This window comes from Vitis vinifera, chromosome 16 (assembly GCF_030704535.1).
Source record: "Vitis vinifera cultivar Pinot Noir 40024 chromosome 16, ASM3070453v1".
Taxonomy (NCBI): Eukaryota; Viridiplantae; Streptophyta; class Magnoliopsida; order Vitales; family Vitaceae; genus Vitis; species Vitis vinifera.
Window position 1 is genome coordinate 17,126,107 of NC_081820.1, and position 25,294 is coordinate 17,151,400.

General features: G+C 33.7%; 1 protein-coding gene across 1 annotated transcript; it reads right to left on the reverse strand.

Moving 5' to 3' along the window:
- Window positions 1-9,145: 9,145 nt before the first annotated feature.
- LOC132255298 (secreted RxLR effector protein 161-like) lies at window positions 9,146-9,619 on the reverse strand. Its single transcript, XM_059743370.1, has one exon. The coding sequence runs from the start codon at window positions 9,617-9,619 to the stop codon at window positions 9,146-9,148; it is 474 nt and encodes a 157-aa protein (XP_059599353.1).
- Window positions 9,620-25,294: the final 15,675 nt, after the last annotated feature.

Consider the following 25,294-nt stretch of genomic DNA (forward strand, 5'->3'; position numbering starts at 1 on the left):
AAGAAAAATAAATACTTATTAAATTTAAACACAAATTATTTCAACATTTTAAGTGAAATAAAGAGAATAATCAAGTATTAACAAACATGTAAACAAATAAAAAAACCAATAAAAATTATAAGGGAACATACCGGTGGTAGATTTCTGTAGTATAATAGACCTATGAAAATGACAGATAAGAAGCTTTGCCGGCTCGGTAAACTTTGGTGGAGAATGGTGGATATGGCTTGCAAGTGGGAAACGATTTTTTAAGAAGGTAGATGAGATGGTGAAAATGGTGGAAGGTTCAGGAGGTTATGGTAGATGTTAGAGATGTGGTGGGAAGTGATGCTCTTTTTCATTTTCAAAGTTGCAGGCAAATGATGGAGAGTTGGTGAGAAAGTCTTCTCACTTTTCAAAGTCCCAGTGCTACGTGGGTGCTTGGGAGATTTGTTTTTTTCTTTTTTATTTCACTTTCTTTTCATTTCATTTCCCAACCAATACTCCACACCATCCATTGTGCCGTCTATACAACCAAATCTCAGTAGCATGCTGCTACAACTCGTCGCATTTAATGCATTTCATGATGTTTTATGTTTTATATTATTTAAAATTTAGAATTTAAAATTTTTAAAATTAAAAATATAAATTAAAAATTAGATTAAAAATAAAAATAAAACTTTATTATTTGCCTATTATTGGGACTATTTATTATTTAAAATTTAGAAAATAAAAAAATAAAAAAATTAGAATTTATAAATTACAAATTTGACTAAAAATAAAATGTAAGATTTATGAGTTTTGTATTATTTAAAATTTAGAAATTAAAAATTAAAAATTTTTAAATCAGAATTTATATATTAGAAATTAGAGTAAAATAAAAATTGAAATTTAAAGTAAGGAATAAAAATCATAGATTAAATATTTTATTAAAAAACATATAAAAGTGTAAAACAATCCTTAACAAATTAGTAGCTATAATAATTGCTACTTTTGTGGCATAATTTATTATCTTATTTTAGTAGTTAAGCTAAAGATCATTAATACATCATAAAATTATTTAAAAATTAAACTAATCAATTGTTAATTAAGAAGTGGTTAGATACCTTACATTTTTTTTTTTATGTATATAATATATTACTAATATATAATGCATTTTTTATTTTCTAAAATAATAATATAGTAGTTATGCATATGGTACAATGTATTGTATCATATGATATTTAACTTACAATCATATATTCATTAATGATATATGATATCTTTATAAACATAAACCATATTTGGAATTTACGTCAATAGAATATCTTGACAAAAATTAGGTTATTATTTGATAATTTCTAATATTAAAAATTATTTAAAAACTAAACAATAATTAAAGAAAATATTTTTATTAGGTTAATCTAGGTAATTAAATATTAGTATAAATTTACTTTCAAAGTTAATAAGCCTAAGTGCAACAATTCGTGTCAACAAGTCATCTTTATCTTTTTTTCATTTTCTTTCTCTTATATTTCAAACAAAAATATCAAATGCAATAAAACACTATAAATAGAAATGATAACTATTTTATGATATGTTACAATTATTTTGATAACTATATTTGTTTTACATGTTTTATTAAAAAATTGTATACAAATATAAAAACTTCTTTACAAGTTAGTATATAACATTTACTATTTTGTGATATAATTTATGATTTTATTTTTAATAAGTAATCATTTATGATAAATTAATATTTAACAATTAAAAATAAAAATTTATAATGAGATCAATAAAGTGTTCAAACTTCCCAAGCTTACGAAGTTAACTATACACCACTAGGATAGTCATTTATTTGAGTTATTAAAGTGCCTACATTATATATAATTATGTTTACACCTAAATTTTATATACATTTTAAATATTAAAATATTAAGATAAAGTTTTAATAAATCTATTAATTTTAAATGTTTGATTTTATTTTCCATTTAATTTATTATTGAAAGCACAAAAATCATGAATGAAATAAAAATATAATAATTATTCACATATTATAAAGTAAATAAATTATTATTTTAACATTAAATACGCTTTCAAATACTGTTGATTATTATAAAATGTTACAATTTATATCATTCATATATTAATTTCTTCATATACCCATTGTGTGTGTGTGTGTGTATATATATATATATGACACATTTTTTATTTTGTTATTAATATTATAGTAGTTAGGCATATAATGCCATATATCATATCATATAATATTTAATTGCAAACATATATGTATTGATCATATATGATATTTTTTATACACACAAGTATTATTTGAAATTCTATGCAAATATAATGTCTTTATAGACATTAGGTAATTTATTTGATAATTTCAATTATGAAAAACTATTTAAAAACCAAGTAATAATTATAAAAATCTATTAATTTAAACTAGGTAGTTAAATATTAGTATAAATTTACTTCAGACGACATGATTTTGAATGAGAACAAATTAGAGGATCATTACTTATTCATAGCTAATTTAAGTTCAATACTACTATATTAAACTTGCAAAAATAACTTTTACATTGTATAATAAAAAAGATTTAAAATTATTTATGTTTGGTTAACATCATATACTAATATTGAAATTTAAATAAATTTATATTATATCTTGGATTATTTGTTATTATCTATATAAAAAAAATATAACATATATATTACACTATAAAAATTAATTGCTTAAATAATTTACCTTTTTATTATTTCATAACAATACTATTATTACATAAAAAACATTTAAATTTCCATAAATCTATATTCTAGTATTTAATTTTATGAATCTTTAATTAGTATTATTATTATATATATAAATAAAATATTATAATTTAAATATCAAGTCTCAAAAAATACGTATTATATTATTTTATAGCATAAACCTTTTATCTATTTGTCAATATGACTTATTACTATTACAATTTAGCAACACTATTCAGTGACAAAATTACTCATTTTATCAGAAAATAATATATTTACTGATGAAACCATTTTGTAAGCAAATATGGATAAAAATTTGTAACTTTTAGTAAGGAAATTATTTTCGTCACAAAAAAATTGTATTTAGTAACAAATATTTTCGTTGGCAAATAGTCTTTTTTTCATCACAATAGCGTTTGCGCCAAAAAAAAGTCGCCAAATTTTCCCGCCATGTCTTTTGGTGACGAAAAATTCAAATTCGTTACAAAAAGTTTTCAGAAATTTGACATTAGCAACGATATCTAAAATTTCATCGGTAAAAGTTCCTTTTAGCGACAAAATTACAATTCGCCCCTAAATTTTTGTCAGGAAAAATAAGTTTTCTTGTAGTGAATGGATACCCCTCTCTACATGTCTTTGTATGATTGGGTATTGATTACATGCTGAGAGCTTTGATATGTTTATTTGTGATGCATGTTTGGTTATTATTGTTCATTGGAGATGTTCACATGTTGATTATATCGATTGATTCTCTTACCTACTCTTGCATGGTGACTCTTGTTGTTGTATGATTATCTTACTTTCCTTGATATGTATATTTTCATTTTTGTATATCTTGTTCATATTGGTGTGTGATTGATTCTCTTTATTGTACATTATCTTGTTTATCTCAACATATTGTTTATTCTTGTTATATACTTATCTTGCTTATCATATCCTTTCCTATCTTATGTCTACATATGAGTGATATTCCTGTTATTTGCATGACTGCTTGGTGCATGATTGATATTCTTCTATGTGATGAATGTATTGCTTGTCTGTGTGGGACACACATCTATTCCTTTACCTCCAACTTCCTAGTCTCGATCGACTTTGTTTTTCTTGTTCTCGTATTTGATATGAGACTTGTTGCTTTGTTTGCTCTTCGACCGAGCTAGTGATTAGGAGTAGGGTCTAGCGATGGGGTATATTTATGTTTGGGAGCATTTTGGAGGAGGCTGACATATTGATGCTGATTGGAGTCCCATCTTTGAAGACCTATATAGCCCAGAATTAGGTTTCATGGATATTTGTGTGATCAATGTGTTTCCTTTTCCACTTTAGCTTCATAGGATCTGCAGATGCACCTACACCACTCACTGTGCACTTTAGTCGACTACTGAGTACTGAGAGTTGTGAGAGTTTTCACCATAGGAAATCTTTTGGGATGTCGAGGTAGTGCATGTGTGGAGGTGATGATCACTTTGCATGGAAGCGTCCCATCTCTTCGAAGGCATGTAGAGGGTTGCATACCACCGAATGGTATGATCGCTTCTACTAGGGATCCTTTAAAGTCCACACCTTTTCTTTTTAGAGCCACATTGACCTTGTGGGTTAAGCCTTAGATCCTTCAATCATGATTTCCTTCCCTACACGTGGGTGCATCTAAGGGCCTTTAGAGCCTCTTTAGTTACAATTCAGATCCAATACTCCATCTTTTAGTTTCCAATCGAGAGTGCTTAGATGTCAGTGCGAGTTTGAGTATTAGTTAGACCACCCCTTACTGTATGGTTTTGGTTTCTTCTTGTCGTTCATTGAGTCTAGCATACTTTCTCCCTAAGGCTTTAGATCGTCTTCTTTTCTTGATTTGACATATTCTTTTGGTTTGTTGTCACTTTTTGCTTGACATTTTGAGATATGCTCATTGATCATGCTCACTTTTTTACATTCTTCACCTGTCATGGGCTCAGTACTTCATTTTTTTTAGTTGATTTGCCTAATTTTATTTTCATCCCGATATTTTTATTACAGGAATGTGAAAGGCATGTTTTCACATTTGCACCCTTTTTTAGAGATCCGCTTTGATCACCTTATCATTTTTCTTTATAGAGCTCAGGTTGAAAGTGAATTAAGGATATTTTGTTATAGATTGAGTATCGATCTCGTGATAGTGTTGTTTTGCACACCTCATTCATTTTCTGGATCATTGATAGAATTTCTTTAGTCATATTTGTATTCATCTCACACTGGACACTCTTGTGACTCTAGAGTTTCTATCATATATCCAAGTTTTGATTGTCACCATAGGACTGTGTATCACACCTTGTCATGTATTGGCTTGTGTTGTATCATGCATTGGTCATTGTTCGTTGCATCCTACGTCGTTGCATGAGTCATTTTGTTTGGTTCTTTTGTAGGAGTCTTTTTGTAGTCCTAGTATTGGTTTAGTGCCCTGGGTTGAGTTGGAAATAGGTTGATTTGTATCACTGAGCTGCTATAGACGGATTCACAATCGGTTTCGATTGGTTAGCTTACCACTTTTGTGGCTTCGATTCAGGAGGCGTTGACCAATTTGAGTTAGAGAATGGATACTTAGCAGAGTAAGCATGTAGTGCTTGAGGATACACCATATGATTTAGTGCCACCACCACCTCTACCTATTCAGATGCTAGCTGCACAGACTTTGCATACTATTTCACAGGATCAGGCTGTTGTCATTCCACCCATTGTCATACCAGTTATCGTTATTAAGGATCCTTGCTCTCGTATAGACAGACTTGAGCAGAGGATTAGACGGATGAGAGATCCCGATGAGACGATTTCTTAGGATGACACTGATGATATGTCAATGGCCACTTTGCCAGTCAGTTTCAAGATGCTTGAGATAAAGAGATATACGGGTGTTGGATGTCCTTGTATTCATCTCAAACTTTACAACACAGTTATGAGGGCTCTTAGTCTAGATAAGGCACAGTTGCTCACTTTGTTCCCATTGTCATTGAACGACACAACACAAAGATGGTTCACTTCATTAGAGTCATCTCGTCGGAGAACTTGGAAGGACTTAGCACAAGAGTTTCTGAGACAGTATTCATTTAGTAGTGATACAGGTGTTACACGTAGAGAACTTGAGTTTCTTATATCGAGAGCAGATGAGTCTGTTTCTTCTTTTATCTCCCGTTGGAAGGAGAAGGCTGCGGAGATGATTAAGTGAGTTACTGAGAAAGATCAAATGTGCATGTTTTTGAGGAGTTTGCAACCTAGGTTTGCTCAACATCTGACAAGGGTCCTTTTCCAGGATTTTAGATCATTGGTTCAGGCTTTGTCGGATGTAGATGATGGCATATCTAGAGGATTATGGTAAGATATTACTCATTCCCCAGATACTAAGGGGAAGGGGAAGAGAGTTGTTGGATCATCTAAGAGCTATGGAGGCGTGTATTCTGCGAGCTTTCAACATCGATGACTTGGTTATCATCCCTACGCTAGATCATTGCAAATACCTAAGAGTGATTTCCCACCCTCACAACATCGTCATCCTCAGTCAGTTCAACAACATCCTTCTATGCATCCTCATATTGCCACAATACGACATTTATTTCAGTTTCAGCGTCCACAGACTAGTATCCTAAGACATGAGCAGTCTCGTCCCCATTGGCGACATCAAATGACTTATTCTGATTTGGGGATGCCTTTGGATAAAGTTTTTGAGTGACTTAGAGCTACTGGTTTTTAGTACCATTGGCCCCCAAGCCGCCCCCAAGTACTTTGTCTTCACGTTTGCGTGCTCACGAGTTTTGTGCATTTCACCAGATGGCAGACCACTATACTGATTATTGTGTTTCTCTATGTCATACCATACATGATCTTATTGACAGTGGTGTGGTTAGCTTTCTTGTATCAACCATAGATATCGATCTTGGTCTAGATATGATTGCTTATTCCTTTCTAACCTATTCCACACATGCAGTTCCTCATCTTTTAGGCTTATACCATCATGTTTTGGACACCCAGGGCACTGATATTCACAAGACACTTTAATCTTGCAGACCTGGTTGATGTATTTAGGGACTACATTTTATGTTGGTCGTTAGAGTTTTTGTTATCTTTTATTTATATTTGAGTTTTGTTTTACAATTAGTGATTCGAGTTTGTACCCCGTGTTTTGAAAGTGGCCTTATTGTCTTGTTATTTTACATGATGTACTCTCGTTTCACTTAGTGATATTGTTGTTTTCTTGAGTATTTGTTTTTGTCTTTATTATTATTATTATTATTATTATTATTATTATTATTATTATTGTTTCATATCATGCATTTTATATGTTGTTATCTTGAGTAGCATTATGTGTTGCTTTGTTTTGTCTTTTGTATGTGTTTGTTTTAGAGTCTTGGATAGTTTGAGTACCATGCCTGGTTCTCGAGCAAAGATTAATGGCATGATGGTTATGATACAGAGTACATTGAGATTAGACTTTTTCAGCTGAGGTTCACCATGTCGGACGAGATCGCACTAATTACTCTTACTACTCTTTATAAGATGATGACGGATTTGACACGGAGGATTGAGAGGATTGAACTTATATTTTCAAAGTATCCATCGTCATCGAGAGAAGCTCTAAGAGTAGTAATGCTTTCATTGCCACATTTGGCTTCACCGACATCTATTACTTTGGGTGCCTCACATTCACGACCTCGCCCATATTTAATGCTCCAACAGCATTCCTTATCCATTACATTAGCTACATTGACACGATCTCCATCCCAGCTTCGAGACCTTCCTGTCATTATAGTTCCTTAAGAGCGGCTTCACCCTCATCGATGATGTCAGAGACCCTTTTCAAACTTAGACATACCCCTGAGCATAGTTTTTGAGACGTTCTAGGCCATGAGATTTTTTGCCCCTTTGGCTCCTAGGGATCTTCCAGATCTTGTGGCTTCACAATTTCGACTTGATTTATATTGTACATACCATCAGTCGGCAAGGCATCACACTGATTGTTGCACTGCTCTACGACATGCCATACAAGACATTGTTGATTCTGGGACATTTGAACATCCTCAGTTCGATATGTTTTTTTATTCATACCTCAGCTCAAGCCATGTATGCTGACACCCCTTCACCACCAGTCCCTGATCTTATTGACTTGGGTGATTGACTCATGATTGGCTTACTTTGAAATGAAGGACTTGGGGCCTGTAAGTTAGATTCTTGGTGTAAAGATTTCTCGAGATAGGACGAATAGAAAATTGTGGCTATCTCAAGAAAGTTATAAGGAGAAGGTTTTAGACAAGTTCAACATGGGCAAGGCAAAACCAGTGAGTTCTCCACTTGGAAGTCATCTAAAGTTAAGTTCCAAACAAAGTCCTTCAAGTGAGAAAGAAAAAGAAGAAATGCAAAAGGTGCCCTATGCATCAGTTGTGGGTAGCTTGCTGTATGCCATGGTGTGCACGAGGCTTGATATTGCTCATGTTGTTGGAGTTGTCAACAGGTTCCTTTCTAATCCTGGCAAAGAACAATGGGCTGTAGTGGAATGGATTCTCAGGTATCTGATGGATACTTCTAAGACATGTTTATGTTTTGGGACTAACAAACCTGTGCTTGTAGGATGCACAGATGCAGATATGGATGGGGCTGTTGATTCCAAAAAGTCTACTTCTAGCTATTTGATCACTTTTTTAGGGGAAGCAGTGTCATGATAATCAAGGTTACAAAAATGTGTTGCTTTGTCGACCATAGAGGCTGAGTATATTGCTATCACTAAAGCTAGCAAGGAGTTATTGTGGATGAAGAAGTTCCTACAAGAATTGGGTTTAGAAAGAAAGGTATCTACTCTACTGTGATAGTCAGAGTGTTATTCATCTCAGTAAGAATCCAACTTTTCACTCTAAATCCAAGCATATTGATGTGAGATATCATTGGATTTGTGATGCATTAGAGATGAAACTGTTTTGCCTTGAGAAAATCCATACTAATGAGAATGGATCATATATGATGACAAAACCAATACCTACAGAGAAACTACAATTCTGCAGAAAACAAGTGAGCTTGGTAGAGCCCCTCACATAGTTGGGAGGGGAAGATTTGTTGGGTTCCCTCGTATGTGAGGGAGTGGGCCCCATATGCTTGGGGCCCAAGTCAATTCCATTAAAAAAAACAAAAAAGAAGCAAATCAGAAAAAGAAAAAGAAAATAGAGAGAAGAGAAGAAAGAGAGGAAAAAAGTACATCTACCTAGATTTCATCAACAAGTCGATCCCGCTTCATATGTGCTCTGATCGAGTTGAAATTTGGATGAGAGGTTTGAAACTTGAGTAGCTACAATTTGAATGGTGGAGATCAAATTTTGAGCTTGGGAACTGGTGTTACTGCACGTGAACAGTAACGACATTTTTTTAGTATACTTTTTCCAATTTTCTTTGTTTCTTTTGCAAAGAGAGATTGTATAATCCAAGGCTATATATGCTCTTGATGCATTTGGTAGCCTTTAGAGATTATTCTAGATAAGATGTCTATGTGCTTACTACGACCATGCATTATTGGGTTCTTTGAGAGTTTGATTGCAGAACTATTATCACAACGAATAGTGGTTGACTTGCCTTGATTTTGACTCAGCTTTCCTAACACCCTTTTCAACCATATTGCTTGGCATGCACACGAAGCAGCAACAATAAACTCTGCCTCTGTGGTAGATAGACTCACTACTGGTTGTTTTCTTGATGACCATGATACTACTCCTGAACTCAATAAAAACACATAGCTTGAAGTACTCTTTCCGTCCTCCAAATTTCCAGCATAATCACTATCAGTGTATGCAGCAAGTTCATCATCTCCTCCCTTCTTATAGAAAATTCCAAACTCAGTTGTTCCTTTCAAATATCTTAGCACCCTTTTTGCTGCCTGTAAATGAAGCTCAGAAGGATTCTCCATATATCTACTAATAAGACTCACCACAAACATCATGTTAGGTCGAGCAGTTGTTAGATACATGAGACTACCCACAATCTATTTATAGTAAGTCTTGTCCACCTTAACTCCACCTTCATCCTTCATGAGCTTAAAGCCAGGAACAATGGGATTATGAACAAAATTACTTTTATCCATTCCAAAATGTTTCAACACCTCCAAAGCATACTTCTTTTGACTGATAAAAACATCATCAGATCTTTGCAAGACTTCAAGACCAAGGAAATACCTCATCTTACCAAGATCTGTCATGTCAAACTCATGCTTCATGGAATTTTTAAACTCTGTAAACATCAATTCATCATTTCTAGTAAAAATGAGATCATCAACATAAAGACTTACAATTAATACTTTGCCTTCTTTGCTTGTCTTGATGAATAGAGTATGCTCATAGTCACACTTCTCAAGGCCTTCTTTCATGAAATAGGCCTCTATACGGCTGTACCAAGCACGTGGTGCTTGTTTAAGCCCATAAAGTGCCTTCTTTAACCTGTAAACCTTCTGTTCATTTCCCTTTTGCACATAACCACAAGGCTGCTCCACAAAAACCACTTCATTCAACTCACCATGTAAAAATGCAGACTTCACATCTAACTGGTAGATAGTCCATTCTTTTTGAGCTGCAAGTGCTGCCACCAATTGAATTGTCTCCATGCGTGCCACAGGTGCAAGTACTTTAGTATAGTCTACCCCATGCTGCTGAGTATACCCCTTTGCTACAAGCCTAGCCTTGTATTTGTCCACTTCTCCATTTTCATTAAACTTGGTCTTATAAATCCATTTCACTCCAACCTTCTTTGCTTCCTTAGGTAACTCCGTCAATTCCCACATACCATTGTTTTTTATTGCTTCCATTTCTAAATCCATAGCTTTCCTCCATTTCTCACTCTTCACAGCATCTTCAAAGTGAATAGGATCAATAGTTGCAAACATGGCCAAATGAGCCAAATGAGCTTCATTATCTTCTTCAGAAATGCCTTCCCCTGTTTCATAGTCTCTTATTCAGATTGGTGGTCTCCTATTCCTCCCTTCATTTGAGCTAGGAGAGCTTTCTTCGGTCAAGGAATCAGAGGAAAAATTACCTTCAACTGCTTTTACATTAGCTTCAGGATCAGATTCAGATTCACTCCCCTCTTCATTAGGATCAATTTCATTTCCCTCTTCATTGTCATCAAACATAGTTGCTTCTTCTTCAAGATCACCCCATTCCAATTCACTCACAATGGATTCTTCATATTTCTTACCCCAATCCCAATTCTTGTCTTCTTCAAATACAACATCCCTATTTGTTATGATTATTTGTGAAACTGGATCATAAAGCCTGTAAGCCTTGGACTCTTCACTAACTCCCAACAAAACACAACTCAAGCTCTTATCATCTAGCTTTGTTCTTTTACTGTCAGGCACATGAACATGGGAGATACATCCAAAAACTCTAAAATGCTCAATTGAAGGCTTAACTCCACTCCAAGCTTCTTCTGGAGTCTTGTTTTTTACTGCCACTATTGGACTTCGATTCAAGACATGCACTGTCCAATTTACTTTTTCAGGTCAGAAAGTTTTTGGAATTTTCTTTTCGAAAATCATACTGCGAACCATATTCATAATAGTTCTATTCTTCCGTTCTGCAACACCATTCTGTTGTGGGTTGTAGGCAGCTGTCAATTGTCTTCGTATGCCATTTACATCACAAAAATTGATGAACTCTTGTGATGTAAACTCTCCTCCTTGATCAGTACGTAACATTCTAACAAACAAGTTTGTCTCCTTCTCAACATGTATCTTAAAACTCATAAAAACAAAAAGGCTTTTGATTTCTCCATTAAAAAATAAACCCATGTTTTTCTACTAAAGTCATCAATGAAAGTAATCAAATACCTCTTCTTGCCATTTGAGATGGGCTTGATTGGTCCACAAATATCAGCATGCAGTAATTGAAGAATTTGTGAAGCTCTCCAAGTGCTTTTCCTTGGAAATGAGAACCTTTGTTGCTTCCCTATCAAACAAGTCTTACACAGCCTTGAGGGAGACTTAAGTTGTGGTAAACCATTCACCATCTTCTTCTGCTGAAGAGTCTTTAAGCCCTTAAAGCTCAAGTGTCCATATCTACAATGCCAAAGTTGCACCATATCTTCCGTGATTGTGTTGAAACAAGCAGATGCTATAGGCTGAGATATAGCATGCAGTATGAACATTTGATTCAAAGCCATCTTCGTCTCCATTATTAAGCCTTTCTTAGGATGAAACACTTTACACTTTTTACCTTGAAACAGAATGTTCAGCCCTTTTTCTTGCAATTGCCCAATACTTAGTAAATTGTTCTTTAGCTCCGGCACATAAAACACTCCTGTGATAATCTGTACTTTTCCATTAACTTGTAGCCGTATATTGCCCTTTCCCATCACAACCATACTTGAGTTGTTGCCCATCTTTACAGAATCTCTGAAACTTCCATCAAAATCCGAGAAGTATTCCTTCTTTCCACACATATGATTGCTGCATCCTGAGTCAAGGAACCACATATCTTCTCCATTTGCCTTATTCATATCAACATAAGACATCAGTAACATCTCTTCTTGAGTCTGAGCATAGTTGGCTTCCTTTTCCTTGCTTGGACATTCCTATTGAAAATGCCCAAGCTTATGACAATAATAGCACTCCACTGTGGCTTTGTCAAAGCTTTGTCTGCCTCATCCCCTTCCTCTTCCTCTAAAACTTCCACGGCCTCGACCCCTTCCTTCAGATTGTTCTCCATGTGTAATTTTCAAAGCGTCTTTTTCTTCCTCATGAGAACTCATGCGTTGTTTGTGCACAAACAGGCTGCTTTGCAACTCATCAATGGTTAAGGTGTCTATATCCTTAGACTTCTTAATGGAACACACAACATAACCAAACTTTGGAGTCATGGATCTCAAAATCTTTTCAACTACAGCAACATCTCCTTTGTCATCACCATTTGCTTTCATCTTGTTAGCTATGGTAAGAGTCCGTGCAAAATACTCATTCACAGATTCCCCTGCCTTCATGTGAAGAATTTCAAACTCCTTCCGGAGAGCTTGTAAGTGAGCACGCTTTACTCGTGTTGTACCTTGATACTTCTGTTTCAAAGAATCCCATATGTTCTTTGCTGTATCCTTGTTGAGGATTGTCTACAAGATCGAACGATCTATTGCTTGAAATAGATAGTTTTTTGCTTTCAAATCTTTCAACTTCTAATCTTCAATGTTCTTCCTCTGAGCATCTGTGAGACCTTCTGCTGCTGCAGGAATCCCATTCTCCACTAAGCCCCAGTACTCCTTAGAACGCAAGAAGTTTTCCATGAGCATTGCCCAATGATCATAATGCCCATCAAATTTTGGAACAACTGGTTGCACAAAAGAATTTTCTGTCATCGTACTTCAATCACTACACACGTAGAAGATTGCTGCTTCTAATTTTAACCAGGCCCCGTGACGGCACTCTGATACCAAATGTTAGGAATCAGAAAAACTTATGAAACAAATAAGGAAATTTTGGGAGAAATCTCTGTTATTCATTGAAAAGTAAACCTGGCTATCTTATAGCCTTACAGAGCAACACTTGAAAAACAAGAAAAATAGCAACCCACGTTTCAGAGCTCCTAATAACGTGGTAAGACTAATTCAAATGAACAACTAACCCTTAACAATAGGGATTTATTGACAAATTGGCAACAACCCACCAACAGCCCACTAAAGCAACCTAACGTCTAGCATAACAAAACATAACAGTTTCAACCATAAAATGCCTACATAATGCTGCAAACATTGGCAGCATAGGTAGCATAGGTTCCAATGGTAACTGCAGTGTCAAACGCCTCAAACGCTTCCTTCACTTTCTCCTGCAACTCAACAAAAATTAAGGATGTATTAATCCATGTTTGGCAAATTCAAATCTCTGGCTTCGTTTTTATTTGCTCATCAATCCAATATTTGAAGCACCATCAAAAACAAGATTTTAGTGTTAAGTGATTTCCTAAAATCACTTTTCTATTACATATACAACATAACACAAAAGCATGACTTTTGTTGTTTAAGACACTACAACTTAAACAATAAATCAAGTCGAAAGAAAAACAAGTTGTGGCAAAAGGGTCTTGAGCATGTACTAAAATATGGTTTCAAAAGTGCAATAAGTTTTAAAATTTATATTTTATTGTGGATATTTGTAATTATGACCAAAATAGAGATGTCGAAGATTTAAATAATTTCATTTATTTTGACATAAAAGTCAACTTGTAACTAAGGTGAGGTTTGGAAATATTTTTCTTCAAAAATAGAAAAAGTTAATAACTTCTATGTAAAAAGTAGAAATTCTTATGAACTTATCTTAAAAAGGAAAATAATTTTTTCAATTATTAGTAAGGTTAGTATTTTATAAGCGTTTTTACAACGGTCTATTGTTACTCAAAGTGGGGTTTGATAACAATGCGAGCTTCACCCAAGGGCCAAAGAGGAATGCGGTACCCCAATGGTATATTTAACATTTTATTTCTAGGAGCTTCATTAAAAATATTTGTTTTTCTATATAAATTATAATTAAATATAATAATATAGATTTAAAACAAATAAAACATGAAATTACATTAGATTTATGTAGTTTTATCAAATAATAAATCTAATTTGCTTACTAACCTACAATCGAAAAATAAAGATGTTAACAACTATAAAAATATGGCTTTGAAAATGCACTTAGCATAGTCATTTGTTTCAATTATTTAAGGTTGCATGTTCTCATTAATCTATCACATAATACCTAATAAAATATATATGAATGAATGAAATCTTATTATGATATGATTAAACCAATTGCTTTTTTCATAGTAACAAGCAAAAGTAACAAGGCAGGCTTGGTTGGTGGATATATAGACGAGAATATTATTTGGTTCACCAATACGTGACATGGAAGATTAATGTTTAGTTCAAGTTAAACTTTTAGAAGAAATGGCACCTTTCTTTGATTGAATGTGGATTAAATCCATAAAGATATATAATTTGATTGACATATGAAAAGATAAAAAAGGGAAAGTAAGTTTTGACTTACTAATTTGAAAAAATATTATAGAAAAAAGTACCTCAATTTTATTTTTATATATTTAAAAATATTTTAAAATATATGCACTTTTTCACAAGTCGGTAATTATTTCCTAAAATGACATTTTATTTATCAGATTAATAATGTCAATTAATAGTTTTTTTTTTTTTAAATTGTAAGAATTGATTTGAGATTAATAAAATAAAATAAAATTTAAAAATTAAAAATACAATTAAAACTAAAAATATAAAAATAAAATATTAACTTTCACTTTGCTAAATCACACTAGTAGAAAATATAGATTCGAGAAAAAGTAAGAAATACAATAGAAGTTACTATTTCATTTTAATTTTTTTTAATAATGTTTTTTGGTTTTAATTGTATTTAATTTTTAAGTATTTTAATTTTAATTGTATTTTAAATTTTAAATTTTCTTATTTTATTGTTGATGTCAACAAACAAAATTTTTATTCAATTTTATTAAAAAAATATAAGAAGATTTGCGGATTTATATAATACAGAATATAAAATCATTATTAATTAGAGAATTAGAAAGATTTTATTTATCACTTGAGGATCTTGAAATTTTTTCAAAATCGTCTGCATATCATATTATATAATAAAAAATTTATAAGATATTCATTTGTAAGGTACTTTTATCACATTAAAATGCGATAAATTAATTTTTTTTAATATTATCAAGTAAAAAGATATTTTATGAAATAATTATCTAATTTATGAAAAAGTGCATCTATTTTAAAATATTTTTATTTATAAAAATTGAGGTTTCTTTTTCTCCATTTTTAAAAGTTAGTGAGTGAAAATCCCCTTTTCCTGATATAAGAAAGCCAAAAATTAATAGTAATCTTAAATGGGGCTTAAGATTCATGTAGATTAAGGGGAAAAAAGCCTCTAACAATAATAAGGTTTTTCTTAAAAATCAATTAACAAACCTAAAATCTCAAAAAATAATAATAGTAACAGAAAAAATTACGCTTTTAAGAAAATAAATGAAGGAAAAAAAAAAAAAAAAAAAAAACTTACATGACTAGACTTCCCTCGCTTCAAGCTGGAACTCCCTGGAGAAGTTATCTGTATTAAACAAATCATTTGTATTAATAAAACTTATAAACAGCCCACACTTTGAGTTAAAATTGACAACAACCTTAGTATTAAAATTCAAGTGTTTTGAATTGTCTTTACTAGTGTTATCACAAACCAAATTCACAAAAGCCACTCAATAAAAATGCAGCAATATTTTAATTATATTCTTTTAAAAATGTTGTTATTTAACTCAAAAGTTGACTGAGGTGACTTTGGAGTAATTTACTAATTGGCTCATGTGATGTAACAACTATGAGTTGACTTTTGAAGCTCTCTACATTTTTAAAGAAATATTAATTATAACTAATCACTGACTTACATCTCGAATGGAATATAATGAAGAATCTGGCTAACATTGATATATTATAAAAAAAAATTTGGTGCATAGCTTTCTCTTTGTAGGAGGCTGTCCGTGAATATTCAACAGATGGGGAATGAAGTATAGAGGTGGGTAAGTGGATGGGATGGATATAATTTTACCTGACTCATATTTGGTTGTCCGAGTCCTGCCATGGTCATCGTCCTCTTGTGCGTCAACAAAGTGTAGTTATCTAAAATGGCTGCGTGCTGGTGACTGAACCTTTTGCCGCGGTAACACGCGGAGCAAAGATTGAATGTGGTATGGCTGCTTTCATAGCAGTCAAGGCAAGTGAAAAACAAACCCTTGAGGAAAACCCCACACCCATCACAGAAAGGTCTACCGCTTTTAATTATATAGTATAAGGTGAGAACTTCGTAGAAATCCAGACACCCATTGCCGTCACGGTCAAGTGCCTGGAAAAAGCTGGGATTATCCAACAGCCGGTAGCCCCTGCCCCTGAGGAAGTCGACGAACTCCTGGACGCTCACTATCCCGTCTCCATCCACATCCAAGGTTTGGAAAAATGCCCGTGCCAACTGCCTCTGCTCTTGAGTTCCAGCTTCGTAATAGGCTAACGCAGCCTCTCGAATCTCTTCCATCTTACTTTTGTGGCTTATGAGTTATGACTTGTGAAGTTTCTGTCTTATACAAGAATTCTCATTATAAAAAGACTTCTTGTTTCTTTCTGTTAAAAAAAAAAAAAGACCTTCTAGTTGTCTGATTCCTGGATTATTGTTTGCACATGATTTCACATCATCTTTCATTAGGATACTCTTGACAAGTTGCATTAATTCATTAAGATATTTCTGTGGTTATGCTGAAGAAGGAATTGACAGTCATGTCAATCTTCAAATCTTCTCTTTTGTTATTACTTTTTAGAGTTCTGTTTTTTTATTTTATTTATTTTTTAATTTTTTATATTTTTTTCCACAGGTCAACTAGAGTTTGATATCTTTCTCCAAACATGTTATACTTCCACTTGTTTGTATCCTATCCACTGGCCGTGAGCCAGTCTAGGCCAGGGGAGCATAAGCCCCCTCAATTTTTGATTTACATAACAATATTTATTAATTATTTTTCAAAAATAAAAAGTAAAAAAAGAAAGAAAGAAAATATGCCCCTTCTAAAAAATTATAAATGTTAATTGTCTATTTGAATATATTTTCTATACTCACATTAAAATAATAATAATAATAATAATGATGATTTTAAAAACTTAAAAAAAAAAAAAATTTGATGCATGAAAATCACTTAAAGTGATTTTTAAAGTCATAAGATAAATTTTTGTACAAAATGTTGGATTTTTATAAATAAAGGGTTAAAACAGATGAAATACAACTATATTTGTAAATTTATTCATTCTCAATTTTCTTTTAAAATAGTTCATTTTTTTTAATAAATACATTTTGCTATTTCAAATATTTATAATATATATTTTTTAAATTATTATTTTTACAAAAAAAATAAAGATGTTTTTATTAAAATAAGGTCAAAAATTGATAAAAAGTTGAATTTTTAAAATTGAATTTCTAATTATACTTTTAATTAAATAGCCCTCAATTGAAAAAGATGATTATTTTTATGTGAAACCTGTATTTAAGTTATTAAAAATTCATGTTAGATTTGTAATTTCAAGAGGACATGGATGCTTTTTAATCATTAAAAAAAATGGAAAAAAATAGAAATAAAGAAAAATAAATCTCTTAATTCTTTTTAATCATTAAATTTAAATTCTTTTTTTTTTATTTATTTGGTTATGTGAATTTTATTTTTTTTATAGATATTTCTTCAATAAAGCTTCCTCACTTTCAATTAATTTATATTATATATTTTTATTTTTTAATATCTAAAACATAAAATTATGTAATTTTTTATTCTCGAAAACCAAAGAAGGAAAATGTATCCAAATATGCATCTGAAATTCCTATTTGTATTTCATAATTTTTCTTAATTGCCCCACTCTAACGCCAAATATTTGTGGCTCTGCCACTGTTCCTACCTTCGTTTCCTATATTATATTAGTGTCCAAGCTGAACAAACTTTGAGAGGTGAAAATTTGTCAAGACTTTCATGCCCGTGTTAATTTCTTAATTCTTAAGCAACAAGTTAACATGAATAGATAACATTATACGTGACCATATATAACATAGTTTAGTAGAGGATGTGAAGAGGCCCCCTTTTCCATTTTTTTCTACTCTCAAATGGTTTGACGTCTAGCTTTCTAACAATTTAACATCTTTCATGAAAAGACTTTATCTACTTATCTCTTTCCATAATAAAATTCAATCTAAAAATTGGTTAAAAGTAATTTAAAAATAAATAAATTAATATTTACCTTTTTTTTCTTTTACTCTTTGTTATATCTAACTCTATTTTAAAAGGTTGAAAGATAGTGAAATTAAATAGTTTTTTCATGGCATAGTTCTTAGACATCATTTATATATCATTAATTGTATTAAGATTTTAAGCGTTTCTTAAGATAATTAATTTATTTTTCTTCTTTAGTTTTGTTTCTAATTATTATTAATTGTTGGACCTTGGCCAATAATTTCCTTCCTAAGTAGTTTTTCCTCCACTCCGCTGTGAGACAAACCTGCAAAAAAGGTGTGATCGAATCTTTGTCCGGGCAAATCCCTCTAATGGCTAAGTTAGGGAATTAATGTTTTTGGCAGAGTACTGAATATTGGTAAGAGTTGATTATTTATGACACGTAATGGTTACTTATCTTAACCGTTCCATTTATGGTGCCTAGTTGTTTGAGTGTATGTCATTTGGATAATAAATTTTGGTTGGGTGCTGCATTGCTCAGATGGCTCACTCGAGTGGGACTATCCGAGTAACCAACTACTCTAGTGCCCACAACGCCCTTTTTTCTTAGCTTAGTCCATTTGGACTTGTGTCTGGGCAAGACTTTATTTGGAAAAACTTTATGTTTCACATGATTGAAATCAGACGACGTAAAGCAGGAGATGCCTCGATTGATGTTCCCATTGCCACCATTTATACCTTTGTTCTTCCCCAATTTTACATTTCTGGCTGCAATTGCTTACTCTGTTATCTCTATGCGTTTCCCTGTTGCTATAATTTCTCTATCTCTATCGGAGTCATCACCACTATTTTCTCGTCGACACTGACAAGGTTAGTTCTTGCACCCTCTTTCCTCTTGACTGGTTTAGTTTTCATTTTTAGACTTTAGGATTCTTGGAGCATATGCTTGCATGTTCAGATGAGAACTTCTATTTTGCTTCTCTTTTTAGACCTCTCCATAAGTTTGATTCTCAAAACCCTTGTAGCCACTTAGTTTTAGGGTACTTTGCTTGAGGGGTTAGGGTTTGTTCCTCTTCGTCAGTGTCTTTTATGTCTTAGTTTCCTTGGAGTTTACTGCCCCCCTTAGTCAACTTCTTGCATTTTCTTGTGTAGATTTTGCTTGTTCAACCTCATTTTTCTCTCAAACTTCTAATCACATGGATAAACAGAGATAAACCTCAACGAGTGGAAGGACCCAATGGCATGGGATGAGGGTTTCCCACCCTAAGCACTTTAGGGGCCGACCTATGGGTGAACTATCCAAAGGAGAGTTCTGGGCATGTTTCCAGATCCCTGATTCAATCAACATCTAACTTACTTGGGATGATAATACTCAACCAACTAAGGGCCTTCCTTTCAACACCATTCACTTCATAAAGAGCAGTTTGTTGAGGGTCTTCGACTGCCTATCCTGTCCCTGGTGAAGCAGTTTCTACACTATTGAAAAATTCCACCTGCGGACATGGACCCAAACATCATCAAGATCCTTATGAGATGTAGCATGCTAACCTACTTTATCAGCCGGACTTATCCCTGCTTGAGATCTTGCTTATCTATACTATCAAGATGAGCACTCAGGAAAGATTCATCCTGTCCGCTCACGCACCCTCTTTATAAATGGTCATAGGCCTACCTGACTCGAGCAAAGGGTAGGTGAAAGGCAATGTGATAGTGTCCAATTGTGGAATGGTGCTATTGATCGACTGGATCACGAATTTCATCCAATTCACCACCTTAATGCTCCAAGTAATGATAATAAGAATTTTCTTTCCATGTTTCATCTTTATGTCTGTGTGCGGACACTTACATTGTCTGCATTTTGCAAGCAAGGAAAAGCAAGAACACCTGGTAGAGTGGGTGGAAAAAGCTTTGTGGGAGAAACTCCAAGAGGGTATTTTGTGCCAAGTTTCCATTTCCCGACCAACTCAGGGCTAATCTAGAAAACGAGCTCGTCCTTAAGCTTCTTTAGAGGAGGGTTCATCATTTGAATCTATTAGGGACGATCAGGTGAACTTCTTAATTGAATCGACTCGCCCAATTCTTTTGATAATTAAAGAAGAAGAAGAAGAAGAAGAAGAAATTACCTCAAATCTTAGTGCTAGATTCAGGGAGTGACCTCAAATCGCACAACCCATCTCTAGTCCTCCTCTTACTAAGAGAATGAAGCTCTCGGCTTCTAGGAGGGGGGCTACCTTCGGGTCCACTCTAATAGTTGTCGTTCCAATTGTTGCTCCCCATATAGTAGATTTTATCGTGAATCAGTCAGATGCTATTGAATCCACTCCTTTCCATTTGACTTTGGATCCAATTTTCATTTTGAGTGATCTAAGGCCAAGTCAACAGCTCTGTTTAGCTCCTACTATGGACATTCCAAACATAGAGAAGCTCAACAACATCTTGAAGTGATTCCTAAGCTTTGTGGAAAAGGAACTTCTCGTAACCAACATGAATGAGCAATTTTTTTAAACTTTAGAGGGTGTCAATCAAGATTAACAATGATCCTGAGCGGAACCTCACCACTTACATCCCGTTTGGCACGCCTACAACGCGATTGATGGTATGATGCCTCTGTATGACTATACTGCTCTTCAAACGATGAAGATGGTGATTATTTTTCATTATTTCCCTTTCTATTATATATTTTTCATCGCCCTTAATTATTTTTCTTCCTTTATTTTTTTAACTTTTATCTTGGTCGTTTAAATTGTGGTTGGAACTCGAGACCTTATGCAACAACTTTCACATCTCTCCTAGAGGTTAGAGGTTGTTGAGAAGGTGAGAGCCTTTGTAAACTAGGCAGTAGGCGAGCAACAAAAACTACATACGAAGTTGGAAGCTACTTTGGACTTGGTCACTAAGGCCCAGAACGAGGTAGAAGATGGTGTTAATTCACTCCAAAAGGCTAAACAAGATAATAAGGCATTGTAGGTAGAGATTTTCTGCCTCAAATTTGAAAAGGAATAATGAAGTTGCCTAGGAGAAGGCTAAAGAAGAGGGCATTAGGCTAAGGATGGAACTCGAACAAAGGAAAGTGAATTTTGCGAAGCAGAAGCTAGGCCTAGAGATTGAGTACATAAAGCAAGTGGACGACATGTACTTCTATAGCTTTGGTCGTTGCATGAAAAAACACAAAATTGCAGTTGACATTCCATCAAATAATGAGGCCAAGTTGATTGAAGCAGCTCCCGTTCATGAGGTCTTAAGCACTTCCACATCCGAGAAGAAGAATGGAGTTGAAGACTAGTCTAGTAATGTGGCCACATAGGCCATAGGATTATGTCTTTATTTTCTTTAGACACTTTCGGAAGTTGTAAATTAATTTTTTGATTGTTTGTAATCAATTTCTACGTTTCTTTAAGGATTTGCCTCTGATTTTTCATATTTGCTTTCTCCTTTTGAACTTCAAGCCTTATTATGATTGTGAGAAGGATTCTCCTACCCGACTCATTTTGGGTACTCATCCTTATGATCTTTGCTTGTAGGCCTTAAAGATTTTGAGCACTGTGCCTTGGGCACTAATCCTTATGAATTTTAGGTAGTAGGCCTTATGCATCTTAGGCTCTTAGCCTTTATAGTTTTCAAACTCTTTCTTTAGCTAAAGGCACTACTCTTTTACTTGGCTTATTTCGGGCTCTAAACCCTTTGGCTTAATGCTAACTTTGGATGAGAGGTGTTTTCACATGGAATGTTTATACAATGAAGATGGGGCATTTCATTTTTTTTTTTTAATTTTTTTTATAGTGGTTTGACTATAAGGAATTAATAAAAGAAGATATAATGAAAACTTACTCTTTATTGATAGTATTTCTTTAAATTAATTGGCTACATTCCAAGACTGTTGTATGGGTGTGCCATTCATGCTCTCTAGGTGATAGAAGATGGCTAGTCCTTTTTTTACAACAATATAAGGTCGTTCCCAATTAGCCTGGAGTTTCGTTCCACCAATTTCAATGGTATTTTTTAACACTCTCCTTAAGACCAAGTCTCTTGGTTAGAGCACCCTTTGTCTTATCCACCTATTGTATTGAGCAATAGCCCTTTGTTGGTAGGAAGATATCCGAATAGACACCATCTCTTTTGCTTCATCCACCTAGTCTAAACGTCTTTCCAAATTTTCATGGCTATTCTCTATCTCCGAAATGGTTGTTTTGGCAGTCAACATTTCAATTTTAGTTGGGATTACAACTTCCACGTCGTATTCCAACACAAATACTATTGCCTTTGTGGGTTTGTAATTGGTAGTTTGATATGCCCATAAAACTCTGGGTAATTCACCTTTCTATTTACCTTTTGCTCCTAATAGCCTTTTTTGATTCCTGTCAATAAGGCCTTATTAGTGGCTTCTACCTGCCCAGTACTTTGGGGGAACCCTAACATAGAATAAAAGTTTTTTATTTTTAACTCCTAGCAGAAATTTTGAAATGTTTGACTGTCAAATTGTGGCCTATTGTTAATGACTATTATGTGGGGTATATTTTACCTACAAACTATGCTTCCAGATGAATTTAATGATGTCTTTGTCTTTGATAGTAGCATATGCCTCTACTTCTACCCATTTATTGAAATAGTTTGTGGTAGAAAGCAACATTTTTTTTTTTTTTTTTTGCTGTGTTAATTGGAAATGGTTTGATTGTGTCCATCCCCCACTATGTGAATGACCAACGGTGGGTAACAAGGGTAAGGTACTCGGGTGGCAATCATGGAATTGGAGCATATTTATGGTATTTATCACATTTTCTTTTGTAAGCCTCTGCATCTGTTTTCATAGTGGGCTAATAGTATAGTTGGGAATGCGCTTGGTGAGCCAATGTCCGTTCCTCAAGGTGATTGTTGCACACTCCTTCATGTAATTCATCTAGGACATATTAGGCATTTTTTTTTCGATTAAACGCCTCAAATAGAACCCTCTAAATGATCGCTTGTAAAGTTGAACATTGATCATCGAATATCGAGCAGCCTACAATTGGATTTTGTGAGTTTTTTTTTGCATTGCTAAGGACCTCCCCCATTTTTAGATACTTAACAATTTTCAACACATCCAATGATGTTCTTTAGTTATTTTATTTACTTTTCCATGTGACACTTGTGATAGGATTGGCTAAAAATAAATTAGTAATAAAACTATTTGCTCAATGGGAACTATGGATTTTACTTTGATTAGGGCATATGTTCTCCCATTCTCTTCTCGTGAGACATGTTATATCTTCTATTTGTGTAGTTTTTCAACTCGATCTTTAACTAAAGTAAGGTAGCACACCATACACTCATCTCTTGCTTCACAGCCCCCCTAGATTTGGTCAACTACTAGTTGTGAGTCACTTCTAACTTCCACCTTCTCAATAGAAAGGGCTAGAGACAAATTAAGGTTAGTTATTATCGCGTCATATTTAGATTCATTGTTTGAAGCTAGAAAACCCAACTAGATTGCCTACCCAATTTGCTTCCCTTTAGAAGATTGCAAGAGAATTTCTTTTCCAAACTTGGACGCTCTTGACAATCCGTCCATATTAAGGATCCACCATTGCATGACCATTTCTTTTATATATACTTTCTAAGGCAATTATGCTATAAAATTGGCTAGAACTTGTCCTTTGAGCAATAACCTTAACTTATACTGAATGTCATACTCACTTAGCTCCATTGCTCATTTGATCATTCATTCGGATAGGTTTGGCATCTGTGGAGTGGCTCTTAATGGTAGATTCATCAAGACGATGATGGGGTGTTCTTGGAAGTAGGGATGGAGTTTTTTTGCTATTATCCTCAAGGATTCAACTTCTTTTTAAACTTACGAAGTAGATTGAATGTTTATTTTAGGTGCTATAGGTGATCTGCTCAGCTAAGACTCTTCCCCAACATGTCATTAATGTAAACCTCAGTAGTCTTACCAAGCATTAGCCGAAAGACCTTTGTTACTAGTCATTGATATGTTGCTCAAACATTTTTTAGGTCGAATGACATTATGTTATAGGAATATAGGCCTTGGGAGTGACGAAAACAACCTTTCTGAATTTGGTGAATGCATTGGAATTTGATTGTACTCAGAAAATGCATTTAAGAAGGAAAACATGTCACGAATGGAGGCGACGTCTACTATTTGATCTATCTGGGCAATAAGAAGTTATATTTTGGACAATCCACATTTAAATTCATGTATGCAAACCCTCCATTTTCTACCTTTCTTGGCACCACCAATACATTCACCAACCAAAAATGTTGAAGTGGAAGGAAGGACACCTTTTAGTAATGTGACCTTGGATGTTATAGATTTGATAAAAACCTTGGTAGAGACGCGAATATGGGTAGTCACGTCATGATGGTACCAATTTTAGCTCAATGTTGGAAGCCATGGGGGAGAGATTACTAGAGGGAGAGAATGGATGTCAACCCCTATTATAGCTAGGGGAATGAGATGGGTACCAATTTGTGTTTTGATAAGTCTGATTAGCAGTAGCAGGGAGGTCATCCAATGCGGGTTGCTTGGTATGAAGAAATGCTTCAAAATTTATAAGTTTTTCATGAAGCTCATCAAACGTGATTGGGATGCCACGTGCTTGAACAACATAGACTATTTCTTTTTATTCATCAGCAATACCATCAAGGATTTTCTTCATGAGATCCTCTTTATCCATTTGGGCACCAGGGATGGCAAGTTCATCGACACGAGTTTTAATGGTTTGTAAGAAGGTAATGATGCTTTGTGAACCCTTGGTGGGATTCTTAGGATGTTTTACTTTTGACATTTAGAGACTATAACTCAATTCTTGAGTATTGTCTATGTTATTCTTCTTTTTGCATGATGTACTCATTTGTTA

Bases quoted from the DNA above. Each gene is read 5' to 3' on its own strand.
- LOC132255298 (XM_059743370.1), bottom strand. From the start codon at position 9,619: ATGGAGAATCCTTCTGAGCTTCATTTACAGGCAGCAAAAAGGGTGCTA.